We start from the raw sequence: 14,199 nt of genomic DNA on the forward strand, positions 1-14,199 counted from the left end.
AGATCGTTCATTTCAACACACGTGTAGAGCTGAATCTACTGAATAAAATTCCACCTGTATCCGACGATTCAGTACATTGGCTATTGATCTGAAATCAAAATTTTCCACCTGAGCTGATGGACGAGCCGGCGTCCAAGCCTTCTGCACATATCGGTTGGCTCATCTCCCACCATACAGGCACCGAATATTGTATAAAAATTTGTTTTGTATATGTATGGACTATAGGTTGAAGAATTCCATTATTAGAAGGATAACTGTCCACTTCGTTCTTTTTATTTCAGCTACAATGAGGAATAAGACACTAGTGCATCACTTTTTTTTGTCATATAGAGATAAAACAGGGGTGTCCAAACTTTTTGCAACGAGGACCAGATTTGGTGAGGTGAAAATGTGTGTGTGGGGGCCGAACATTCAGCCTGACATCCTTTGAACCATTAACATCATTTAACTCATTTAAACAAGGAATCGCGTAGCCATAGCAATAATATTTGGTCATATTAGTGAAATGATCTGCAACTTGGTCTATACTGCTGCCTGTGTGCTGAAGGTGTCAGCAATAGACTTGTACTGGCACGTAGTGATGCGCCGATCTCGTATACTTCTTTATTTTACTGTACTGGCATCACTACGTGCCAGTACAAGTCTATTGCCAACACCTTCAGCACACAGGCAGCAGTACAGACCAAGTTACAGATCATCTCACTAATGTTCGTAGTGAGTTAATATTACTGCTATAGCTACGCGATTCCTGATCGCACTGTGATGGCGGGCCGCATTATTATTAATTTCATGACGGAGGCTAGGGCCGGTGTAAATTTGAAAACGGGCCACAAATGGCCCCCTGGCCTGACTGGACATGCCTGAGATAAAATGTCACAGACATTGTGCTTACACTAACTTCAATAAGTCATTTATACTGCTATCTGGCTGCTAAGCTCAATTACTGGATGATAAAAAGTGCTAATATTTAATATGCACTGCCTGTTTTCTGGATTAGTTTTCCTGCATTGTATTCAAAATTAATGTTTTTAGGGGAAACTCCCCTTTAATCTGCCTGGGTGGCTGGTATAGGGATAATGCCGGTTCTTAGGGCTAGTCCACACGGGGAGATAGCGACGCGTTTGCGGTCGCGGCGACAAAGCGCCGCGACAGTCGCCGCGACCGGCGCAGGCGACAGTTTTGTATGGGCGCCTATGTAAAAACGCCTGTGCTAACCACACGAGGCGATGCGCTTTTCAACAGTCGCCTGAAAAAGCCTGGCGAGGCATTTTCAGGCGACTGTTGAAAAGCGCATCGCCTCGTGTGGTTAGCACAGGCGTTTTTACATAGGTGCCCATACAAAACTGTCGCCTGCGCCGGTCGCGGCGACTGTCGCGGCGCTTTGTCGCCGCGACCGCAAACGCGTCGCTATCTCCCCGTGTGGAATAGCCCATAGTGTGCATAAAGAGCTGTTATTAAAATGAAAGGAATCCTATTATTGCTTGACTTGCATTCTGTGTTGGTGCCTGCTGCTGCTCTGCACAATAAAGCAATACCATCATAAACTTATATAAGCTCAGTTGGTTATTTCTTAGGCTTTTGGTATAACAGCTTGAACTCTTAAGATCTTATAACACTGTGTATGCTAGAATACTAGGAAAGTGATAGTTTTAAAAACTAATAATGTTAAAGGCTAACACATTATAGGGGTTGAAAGCAGATAGTAACACCCTGCCATGATGGAGAGCTCGAACATTTGATTTTACTATGTTCCAGGTACATTCTGCGTTCAACATTTTGTTTTCTACCTGTCTCTTTTAAGGTAACCATGTTGCTAATGCTTTCAGTGCTATTTTTGCCTCTTATGTTGTTGGAAAACATTTTGGGTAGTACATTTATTCTTTTGCTACTATGCTTTGTCCTAGAAGGGATCTGCTGAATATGTATAAATAAATACAAAGACAATAAAGACAATGGCCTCATTTATTCTCCCGCCAGTATAGCACATGGTCTCAATATGAGGCTGATTTGGCAAGTGTCCTGCTGTTCTTTGGCTTCCCTTGGGTACAGCATGTGCTTGAGGCTTAAACTTGGACTTCATTATTACTAAAAAGTCCAAACAAAATTTTCAATCTCTTGGCTTTGCACACTTTCTTGAACTTAATTTTTTCAAAACTGTGTTGTTACTACATTATAAATACAGAGCCATAACTATCATGGTCTCTAATTGGAATATATAAAGGTTATAAACAGCAACAAATTTAAATACCTGCCACATTTAAAGCTTTAGGGCAAGGCCAGACATGGCGTTCTTGCGGCGTTTTTACATTTTTAAAAAAGAACAGCCAGGCGTAAATTCGCATAAACTGCACTACCACTGAAGCTAATGGGAAAACGCACTATGGCAATTCACACAGGGCGTTTGCAAGCTGAAATCCGCCACAGGACGCCAGTATTGGCGTTTTTTAGCAGAAAAGCCAATACATCAAGAAACTACCAAATCAATAGACTCTATGGGATCTGCAAGTTTGAAACCACACTTTGCGTAAATATGTAGCTTATTTTAAATATGGCGTCCAAATTCTCAATGCGAACAATGAAAACAATGAGAAGTGCATGATGGGAAAAGAATCCTACGTGCTTAAAAATGCACGAAAATCGCATGTTGACGGTCACATGTGGTTTCAGTGGCGTATTTACGCCTGGCTGTTCTTTTTTTAAAAACGCAATGTAAAAACGCCGCAAAATTGCCATGTCTGGCCTTGCCCTTAAGCTGGCCATAGACCATAGACGCAAATATCTTATCGTACGAATTGAGGAACCGGCGGAGAAAGGTTGTTTGGTCGATCGGACAGGTTAGAAAATTTCTGTCGGCTGCCGATAATATCTCTGCGTGTATTGCCGATCGTACGATTTTCAGTGGGAGACTGTCACTAGCTTTGGTTGGACATAGATATTGTACGATTGCTGTCGGGGCAGAACATTGCTGATCTGTTCTTTAACTAATCTGACTGGTAAGACTTTGATCTGAATGGTTAGTGGTCGGGTCGGGAGATGGGAAAGTCCGATCGTACGATGATTCGTACGATCTGATCTTTGCATCTATGGCCAGCTTTAGTGTATTTATAGGGGCCATGGCAGTTGTGTTGAAAAGTGTAGGGTGTGCAGCCACATGGCTAACAAAAACATTGCCTTTTATTTCAACACTTTGTGTTTATTATTAATTGATTTATTAAAGGTTTTTCTTTTCAGATTTAGGCTCTCTATAAACATCCTACGTACAACACCTATTTTTTTTCCAGTGATACTGTATCTTTTCTCTCTCTTTCTGGTTGCTGTTTGAAGCACTTCTCTTTAATCCATATCCAATCAATAATCTGTACTGAGCGCTGATTTCTGATATTGTGGACTGATTATTTGGAGGCTGAGCTGGATTTCTCTGCTTCTTCATGGCTGGTTGTCCATCGATTCTATCTGAAACATGTCAACTGCAAACATATCTACAAGGATGGATTTTATGTCCTGAGGACATAATAGCATGTCTGTTTCTTTGCTTGTAGTTGGGACATCTCTTAAAATGAATTCATTCAGAGGGGTTCTGTCTGACTCCTGGTTTAGATTGAATGATTGTCTGTTCAGGAGAGTAATATGAAAATTTAAAACTCTTGTGTTCAGGCTATAAAATGGGAAGAGTAGGAGTAACATTAACTTAAAGTGATACTGACACTAAAAATTTCATTTTCAAAATATCAATCTACATTAAAGGGGTGGTGCACCTTCAAGGTAACTTTTAGTATGTTATTGAATGATTGAATTAAAGCAACTTTTCAATTGGTGTTTTTTAATTGTTTGCCTTTTTCTTCTGACTCTTTCCAATTTTCAAATGGGAGTCACTGACCCCATCTAAGAAACAAATGCTCTGTAAGTCTACACATTTATAGTTATTGCTACTTTTATTACTCCTCTCCTATTAATGCCCTCTCCTAATCATATTCCAGTCTCTTATTCAACGTATGGTTGCTAAGGTAATTTTGGACCCTAGCAACCCAATTGCTGACACTGCAAACTGGAGAGCTGCTGAATAAAAAGCTTAATAACTCAAAAAAAAACAAACAAACAATTGCAAATAGTCTCAGAATATCCCTCTCTACATCATACTAAAAGTTAAGTAAAATGTGAACAACCCCCGTTATTTATTAAAGTCCGCGTCCAAAAAACTCAACATTTTTTAGTTTTTTTTTAATTATAAAATTCAAATTTTTAGTGGAAAAAAAAATTATAATCTTTTAAGATTTATTTTACCCCGAGGATGGAAAAAGTCTGAATCCGAAAATCCGGCATCTCAGACCTTCCGAGGTTGTATATAAGTCAATGGGAGAAATCCCTATCCAGTTTGGAAGTTCTGTGGTCTGCTCTGGATTTAGACCAAAAATCAGACTAATCCGAAAAATTTGTGGTTTTAGGGAAAAAGCCCAAAAAAGTGAGCGATTCTGGAAAAACTCCAGAAAAATCGTAAAATTCGGATTCATTTTTATATTTGTCCCTTTCTTAACCAGGAGTTTGTAATGCTAACGGACTACTGCTGAACAAATATGGCAGCCCCCTCATAGAGTATCATTAAGGGTAAAAAAGGTTATGTGAAAGCATCAGGAATATTCTTTTATGGAGATATTATAAATAGCATTCAAAGACAACCTTATAATAAATATGAAAAAAAGTTATTTTCTGGTGTCAGTATCTCTTTAAATTTCATTTTTCATTGATTAAAACTGTAACTGAGCCATAGGTTTGAATCTATCTTCCCCTGACTGGTGGACACAAGTGCAATGTTTTAAACCATTCAGATATATTATTAATTCTTTATTTACAGAAACAGAATAAATTTATATGTGCTGTCTGTGTTCTCCTCGTGCAAGGGATGAGCTATCGCTGTCCAGTTTATGCATAACACAATGCACATCCTTATGCTGTAAACAGTCACCAGAGAATATCTTCTCAACTCTATTTTGGATTATTGGTTATTTTTTAATAAAGATATATTTGATCAAATTGGCAGGCATAAAGGATTAAAATACAGTGTGAATTATTGAAATAGTTACCATTCCAGCACTGGTCTTTTACTTCCTGTCCATGTAGAATTTTTTTGTGGTTTTACCGTATTCATCACATTATTTGTTATACAGCAATGTCTGGAGAAAACCGGGAGAATACCCTTTTCTACTCAGAAATTCCAAAGAACATCAACAGGGGAGCTGTGCTTATGCTGTCTTGGAAACCTCTTCTTGACACTTTCCAGGTGAGTAACTCCCGGGTGCAATGAAGAAAATCTGTGTTTCCATGACATTCATATATGAAGAGCTGCAGGTTGAATATCTGAAGGGAGTTAAAAATGAACAGAAAATAGGAATAGCAACAATAATAAACAGTTGCACAGATATGGGATCTGTTAACAGGAAACCTGTTATCCAGAAAGCTCTGAAATATCGAAAGGCCATCTCCCTTAGTCTCCGTTTTATCCAATAATCCAAATTTAAAATGATTTCCTTTTTCTTTATGATAAAATAGCGTCTTGTTTTTGATCCGAGCTAAAATATAATCCTTATTGCAATCAGAGCCAGCCTGTTGGGTTTATTTAATGTTTTCATATAGTAGACTTAAGGTATGAAGACCCAAATTATGGAAAGAGCCTTTATCTAGAAAGCTCCCTCAAGCATTCTGGATAACATGTCCCATACCTGTATAGGAGGGAAAACGATACCTTAATGTTTATGTATTTTGAATTATGTCTGTGTTTGCCTTGCTGCTATGAAACAGCTGCTTATAATATTATGTAAAGGTGGGGTAAGGATCCCCAGAACTCTTCATTATAAAATATACTTTAATAAAAAACACTTTATATGGATTATTTGAATAATTCTAGGGATGCACCGAATCCACTTTCTTGGATTTGGCCGAACCCTGAATCCTTCGCGAAAGATTTGGCCAAGTACCGAATCCGAGGCCTAATTTGCATATTGAAATTACGGGTGGGAAGGGGGGAAAACACTTTTTACTTCCTTGTTTTGTGACAAAAATCGTGTGATTTCGTGGCCGAATCCTGGATTCTGTGCATTCCTAGATAGTTCTGCATAGAAAGATAGTTAGATAGATGATTGATAGATAGATGATAGATAGATGATAGATAGATGATAGATAGATGATAGATAGATGATAGATAGATGATAGATAGATGATAGATAGATGATAGATAGATGATAGATAGATGATAGATAGATGATAGATAGATGATAGATAGATAGAAGATAGATAGAAGATAGATAGAAGATAGATAGATAGAAGATAGAAGATAGATGATAGATGATAGATGATAGATGATAGATGATAGAAGATAGAAGATAGAAGATAGAAGATAGAAGATAGAAGATAGAAGATAGAAGATAGAAGATAGATGATAGAAGATAGATGATAGAAGATAGATGATAGAAGATAGATGATAGAAGATAGATGATAGAAGATAGAAGATAGATGATAGATGATAGAAGATAGATGATAGAAGATAGAAGATAGATGATAGAAGATAGAAGATAGAAGATAGAAGATAGATGATAGAAGATAGATGATAGAAGATAGATGATAGAAGATAGATGATAGAAGATAGATGATAGAAGATAGATGATAGAAGATAGATGATAGAAGATAGATGATAGAAGATAGATGATAGAAGATAGATGATAGAAGATAGAAGATAGATGATAGAAGATAGATGATAGATAGATGATAGATAGATGATAGATAGAAGATAGATGATAGATGATAGAAGATAGAAGATAGATGATAGATAGATGATAGATAGAAGATAGATGATAGATGATAGATGATAGAAGATAGATGATAGAAGATAGATGATAGATAGAAAGATAGATAGAAAGATAGATAGAAAGATAGATAGAAAGATAGATAGAAGATAGATAGAAGATAGATAGAAAGATAGATAGAAAGATAGATAGAAAGATAGATAGAAGATAGATAGAAGATAGATAGAAGATAGATAGAAGATAGATAGAAGATAGATAGAAGATAGATAGAAGATAGATAGAAGATAGATAGAAGATAGATAGAAGATAGATAGAAGATAGATAGAAGATAGATAGAAGATAGATAGAAGATAGATAGAAGATAGATAGAAGATAGATAGATAGATAGATAGATAGATAGAAGATAGATAGAAGATAGGTGACAGATAGATAGGTGACAGATAGATGACAGATAAGGTGGCCATACACGGATAGATCCGCTCGTTTGGCGATGTCGCCAAACGAGCGGATCTCCCTCCGATATGCCCACCTTGAGGTGGGCAATATCGGGCTGATCCGATCGTGGGCCCTAGGGCCCAACGATCGGATCCTTCACGTTCGCAAACGGGCAGTCGGATCGCGGGACCGCATCAACGAACAGATGCGGCCGCGATCCGACGGGATTTTTAACCCCATCCGATCGAGATCTGGCCGACTTTCGGCCAGATCTCGATCGGGGAAGCCCGTCGGGGGCCCCCAAACACGGGCCAATAAGCTGCCGACTCGGTCTGTCGGCAGCTTTTATCGGCCCGTGTATGGCCACCTATAGATAGATGACAGATAGATAGATGACAGATAGATAGATGACAGATAGATAGATGACAGATAGATAGATGACAGATAGATAGATGACAGATAGATAGATGACAGATAGATAGATGACAGATAGATAGATGACAGATAGATAGATGACAGATAGATAGATGACAGATAGATAGATGACAGATAGATAGATAGACAGATAGATGAGAGAAGATAGGTGACAGATAGATAGGTGACAGATAGGTGACAGATAGGTGACAGATAGGTGACAGATAGGTGACAGATAGGTGACAGATAGGTGACAGATAGATAGGTGACAGATAGATAGGTGACAGATAGATAGGTGACAGATAGATAGGTGACAGATAGATAGGTGACAGATAGATAGGTGACAGATAGATAGGTGACAGATAGATAGGTCACAGATAGATAGGTCACAGATAGATAGGTCACAGATAGATAGGTCACAGATAGATAGGTCACAGATAGATAGGTCACAGATAGATAGGTCACAGATAGATAGGTCACAGATAGATAGGTCACAGATAGATAGGTCACAGATAGATAGGTCACAGATAGATGACAGATAGATAGATGACAGATAGATAGATGACAGACAGATGACAGACAGACAGATGACAGACAGACAGATGACAGACAGACAGATGACAGACAGATAGATGACAGACAGATAGATGACAGACAGATAGATGACAGACAGATAGATGACAGACAGATAGATGACAGACAGATAGATGACAGACAGATAGATGAGACAGATAGATGAGAGACAGATAGATGACAGACAGATAGATGACAGACAGATAGATGACAGACAGATAGATGACAGACAGATAGATGACAGACAGATAGATGACAGACAGATAGATGACAGACAGATAGATGACAGACAGATAGATGACAGACAGATAGATGACAGACAGATAGATGACAGACAGATAGATGACAGACAGATAGATGACAGACAGATAGATGACAGACAGATAGATGACAGACAGATAGATGACAGACAGATAGATGACAGACAGACAGATAGATGACAGACAGATAGATGACAGACAGAGAGATGACAGACAGAGAGATGACAGACATAGAGATGACAGACATAGAGATGACAGACATAGAGATGACAGACATAGAGATGACAGACATAGAGATGACAGACATAGAGATGACAGACATAGATATAGCTATAGATATAGCTATAGATATAGCTATAGATATAGCTATAGATATAGCTATAGATATAGCTATAGATATAGCTATAGATATAGCTATAGATAGATAGATATATATATAATTTGCCTCTTAGTACCTGTAAGTGGGGAAAAAATCATCCAATGCCCTGCATCCAGAAAAAACAGCTTTTTAAAAACCTAGATACATCCATAAACTCAGAGCGATATAACGCATCAAGTATGCCGAGTTTTATTTACTGCATGATATGATATTTTGTTACAAATGTAGAAGTGGCCGCTGAAAACAGGTTTCTTGCTGTTATAAAGGTAGAAAATAAATTCAATCCCATTAGAGTAGTGACAGCCGGCATAGTCCTAGTCAAAAAATTATAAGAATCTGTACTTTTATAAATCAGGACATATGTGATTGCCAGATCCTAAAGTTAAAGTTATAATTGTATAGGATACTTATCTTTGCATTGCAAAGTATGTGTTGGCTTTCTGTTATGTATTAATTTTTGTAGGGGGATTCTTTATCGAAATACATTATGTGGTGCTATACATATACTGTATATAATATATATAATAAAGCAGGCTTTCTTTCCAGGCAACCCCAGATTATGGCATGTATTCCCGTGAGGAAGAGCTGCTTCGAGAGAGAAAGCGCATTGGTACAGTGGGAATCTCTGCCTTTGACTACCACGCAGAAAGTGGGACCTTCTTGTTTCAGGCTGGAAGTGCCATTTATACTGTTCGAGATGGTGGTTCCCATGGTTTTACTGTAAGTAACACTAGCTACAGCTTATAAAGGTTTATTTAGCAACATGCAAATGATTTACTAACGTAGATGCATATTCTTGACAGTTTATGCTCGAATGTTGTCATGTGCAGCACATTGATGCACATATGTGATTCACAAGGAGCAAGGTGGAGCGACAAGCTTTGCATCTTGCGCATTAATTCATCAATGTAGTCTTAATGGTTACATTGAGCCTGTGCGTAGGGATAAAATATAGGCACATTTCATTAACAGCACTTAAATACACACAGAATTATGCAAAATATTGCCCTTGACTATGTAAATAAACCAAAAAGGACCTGTTTATTTTTGATAATATTGATAATATGATAAAATTCTAGTTGCTGCAGACAATTTTAATACGCAGCATCAGAGTAAAGCTGGCCATACACTGAGAGAGGCGCTCACTTGGCCTATATTGCTTCCTTGAGGTGGACAATCTCGGGCTGAACATGGGTACTAGGCCCCAAAAATCGAATTGCAACGCTAGAGATGCGCACCATGGGAGTGAACACCGCATCAATGATACTTGCTCTGATGGAATTTTTAAACTTGTCTAATCGATTTGTGCCTGATTTTTCAGCCAGATAGGAGGACCCTATTGAAGGGCCTCATGCATGGGCCAATAAGCTGCTGAATTAGTCTGTCGGCAGCTTTTATCGGCGAACAGTAAAGGGGTGGTTAACGTTTAAGTTAATTTTTAGTATGTTATAGAATGGCTAATTCTATGTTACTTTTCAATTGATCTTCATTATTTATTTTTGATCGTTTTTGAGTTATTTACCTTCTTCTTCTGACTCTGTCCAGCTTTCACATGGGGGTTACTGACCCCCATATTAAAAACAAATGCTCTGTATCGCTACACATTCATTGTTATTGCTAGTTTGTATCACTCATCTTTCTATTCAGGCTCTCTCCTATTCACATTCCAGGCTCTTGTTCACATAAATGCATGGTTGCTAGAATCATTTGGACCCTAGCCACAAGATGGCTGAAATTGCAAACTGGAGAGCTGCTGAATAAAAAGCTAAAAAACTCAAAAACCACAAATAATCAAAAATGAAAACCAATTACAGATTGTCTCTGAATATCACTTTCTACATCATACTAAAAGTTAATTTAAGAGTGAACAACCCTTTTAAGTCTCCTATTTATTTGTGTGTCATCCTTTGACACACTAGCGGAAAAAAAAAACACTCTACATAAAGTGCTAGATCTGTGCTGATGATCTTTGGTTTTTTATATTATATTTTATACTTATATTTTTCCACCCAAGGCTAAGCCAGATTCCCTGCTGTCTTACTCAGCTGCATGTTTAATTCATACAGAAACAGCCACTGCAGCCTCAGTTATTAGAAACCAGTTGCCCAAACATCCGCATGGATCCCACCATTTGTCCTGCAGACCCCAGCTGGATGGCCTTTGTTCACAGCAATGACCTTTGGATAGGCAACATGGAGACTGGGGACGAGCGCAGGTTGACTTTTGTACACAAAGGTGAGACGCACTGAAGTGACATTAGTTTAATGTGGTAACGTAACAAGATGGATGGTCTATCTGTATGTTTGGATGACTGTTGCGTTTTCCGTTTTGCGTTAAAACACTTTGATTGCCCTAAATGTCGTCATAGAAACTTTTCATTGTTTTTGGTGACCCCAGTGACTCATTTAGACTGTTGATTTAGAAAAAGCTAGATGCACATTGATATGTGTCTAGCACTAGGTTTGCTTTTTATTTCCAGTTAAGCAGCTCATGTTTCCTCAGCCTGAAGCATAGGTGATGGAAAGAATAGGACATGTACAGAGAAGTCTTGCTTAATTTTATTAATCCAGGTATGGGATCTGTTATCCAGAAACCCATTATCCAAAAAGTTCTGAATTATGGAAAGGCCGTCTCCAATAGACTCCATTATAATCAAATATTTCAGATTTTTAAAAATAATTTGCTTTTTTTCTGTAATAAAACAGTAGCTTGTATTTGATCCAAACTAAGATATAATTAATCCTTATTGGAAGCAAAACCAGCCTATTGGATTTAATTAATATTTGTGATTTTCTAGTAGACAGATCCGTTATCCGGAAAACCACAGGTCCCGAGCATTCTGCATAACAGGTCCCATACCTGTACACTATTCAGTACTTGTGTATTCATTATTTTCATATACCAAATGCAAGTGCCAGGTACTTTTTTAATAAGTATATGTTATACAAAGACACACTTAAATGACTCATAAATAAATAGTTACATGTATAATACTGTACTGTTTTTTTTAGATGAATGATTAAACTTGTGCAAAATGTGTATGCTTCTGTTCACATAAAAACTCACTTGGAAGTGTTTTTCCCTCGAGCAGCTGCTCAATAATATATTTTCTTAGCTGACGCTATTACGACAATTAAGAAGATATTAGTCAGCTTTAAGATATATCAGGTATTTTAATATAAATTAGGCTTGTGTTTATGTTCATTTGCATGTGATGAATACAAAATAGTCTAATACATACTTAGCTATGTAGTATTTTTTTTCTCTGTTGATAAAAGTTAAAGGGGACCTAGTACCCCAAAAAAAAGTAATTGCAGACCGTATTTGATTGACAGCTGAGATTTTTAAATGAGCTTACAACATCTACGAATGCTTTAATAAAAAATAGAAATTGGATTTCATGTTCAATTTGCAAAGGACTTTTATTATACAGATTTGTGTGTCTGGGTGACTGGTCCACTTTAAATGTTTAAGATAATATGACAATGTAAATGTCTGTCCGCAGACTTGGCTGGTGTTGAGGAGGATGCCCATTCTGCTGGTGTTGCAAGTTTTGTGCTTCAGGAGGAATTTGATCGTTACACTGGTTACTGGTGGTGTCCCCGTAATGAAAAAAGTAAGAAATATTGTGAAAAAAGTCAATGTTAGTCCTGATTGTTTATTGTTGGGTGTTTAGCATGCTGCCTTATTTGAGCAGCCATCTAAAGGTCCCCATAGACACGATGATTCTTTGGTGACCAATCCGTCAAATTATCATGCGGTTAGTGGGATTCGAACGATCAAACATCTTACGATTTTTCGGCCGACATCTGTCAGAAAATTGATCGGCCAGGTTAAAAAATCTTAATCGGTCCCAGTGCAATCTATCTATGTTTGCAGGGCTAAGCAGGCAGCTACTCTTCAGTTTTCCTGGCATTCCTCGCCTGAAATGGTCGTTTTAGTTGACACATCATACATTTAAAATATCATTTCGAGATAATCGTGGTCTCACGATAACGATTGGATCTTTTAAAAATTTTACATCTATGGCCAGCTTTATGCACATTTATTTTGCAGCTGCATCTGGTGGTCAAATTTTGCGCATCCTCTACGAGGAGAATGATGAATCAGAGGTAGAGATCATCCATGTCACATCACCTATGCTGGAGACTCGTAAAACAGACTCCTTCCGTTACCCAAAAGCAGGTGAGTACATTTTTAAATCATTTTTGATTGGCCTTTCTCGCTGTATTTTCTTTTTCGAGTTGCTTGAGGGAACAAGACATTTACACTAAGTGGTTAATTAAATTTTTTTTTTAGGGACTGCAAACCCAAAAGTCACATTCAAGCTGTCTGAGATCATTGTAGATTCTGAAGGCAGGGTAAGTGTTAAATCGCGCCTCTCTCATGAAAAGCCCCCCCATTGTGGAACACATTGAGTCACGTAACAAAAACATAGACCACTTCAATTACTGTTGCTTCAATATTTTAAAATTAGCTGATTTTTGTTGTTGTATTTTCTATATTTTTATTGACCTTTGGATATTTGGTTGCTGCTCATTCATTATGGGATTAATGCAGTAGGCAGGTAGAATTTACTGAAGGGGGAATGTAGAAGGGCTTGAATAGAGGCTTGATATACTAATGAACTTTTAGTGCCCACGCTATTGCGTCAATGAGACAGCCTCATTTAATTAAAGCCCAGAGAATGCAATGTCTTGCATTCCACTGCATGGATGGTTGAAATGCAGTGACAATGCCATTTGATTTACTAGTGGGTTGGCATTTCGGATTTTAATACTATTTGTACTATTCCCTCATACCTGACCGTGACCTGACTGGCAAAAGTACTTCTTAAAGGAACAGTTCAGTGTAAAAATAAAAACTGGGTAAATAGACTGTGCAAAATAAAAAAAAATGTTTCTAATATAGTTTATTTGCCAAAAATTTTATTTATAAAGGCTGGAGTGACTGGATGACTAACAGAACAGAACACAACATCCTGCTTTTCAGCTCTCTAACTCTGAGTTAGTCAGTATATTAATGGGGGGCTACATGGGACCAGGGGCGATTCTTGCTATAATGCCGCCTGAGGCGGCCTTCTTTCGCCGCCCCCTTCCCTCCTCCCGGCACTAACCTTTATAGCGCCGGAGAGGGCAGGGGCGGTCCGCGACGATTCGTGCAGAGAACGCAATAGCGCTCTCTGCGCTAGAAGAGCCGAATTTCCGGTTTGAAAACCGGAAATTCGGCTCTTAGATACCAGGAGCGGCATTTTTGCCGCCCCTGGCAACCAGGGGGGCGCTGCCGCCTGAGGCGAGTGTCTCAACTCGCCTCATTGGTGGAGCGCCCCTGCATGGGACATAAC

The 14,199-nt window shown here is 38.2% G+C and overlaps 1 protein-coding gene across 4 annotated transcripts in view; it reads left to right on the plus strand.

The window, feature by feature from the left end:
* dpp8.S (dipeptidyl-peptidase 8 S homeolog) overlaps nt 1-14,199 on the plus strand; it is a 39,746-nt gene that overhangs the window by 4,680 nt on the left and 20,867 nt on the right. For all 4 annotated transcript variants that reach the window (XM_018253988.2, XM_018253987.2, NM_001135231.1 and 1 more), the window contains 6 exon segments: nt 5,163-5,275; nt 9,402-9,575; nt 10,922-11,090; nt 12,361-12,471; nt 12,912-13,040; nt 13,155-13,216. In XM_018253988.2, coding sequence (XP_018109477.1) covers nt 5,163-5,275; nt 9,402-9,575; nt 10,922-11,090; nt 12,361-12,471; nt 12,912-13,040; nt 13,155-13,216 — 758 coding nt within the window.

This window comes from Xenopus laevis, chromosome 3S (genome assembly GCF_017654675.1).
Source record: "Xenopus laevis strain J_2021 chromosome 3S, Xenopus_laevis_v10.1, whole genome shotgun sequence".
In the NCBI taxonomy this organism is placed as follows: domain Eukaryota; kingdom Metazoa; phylum Chordata; class Amphibia; order Anura; family Pipidae; genus Xenopus; species Xenopus laevis.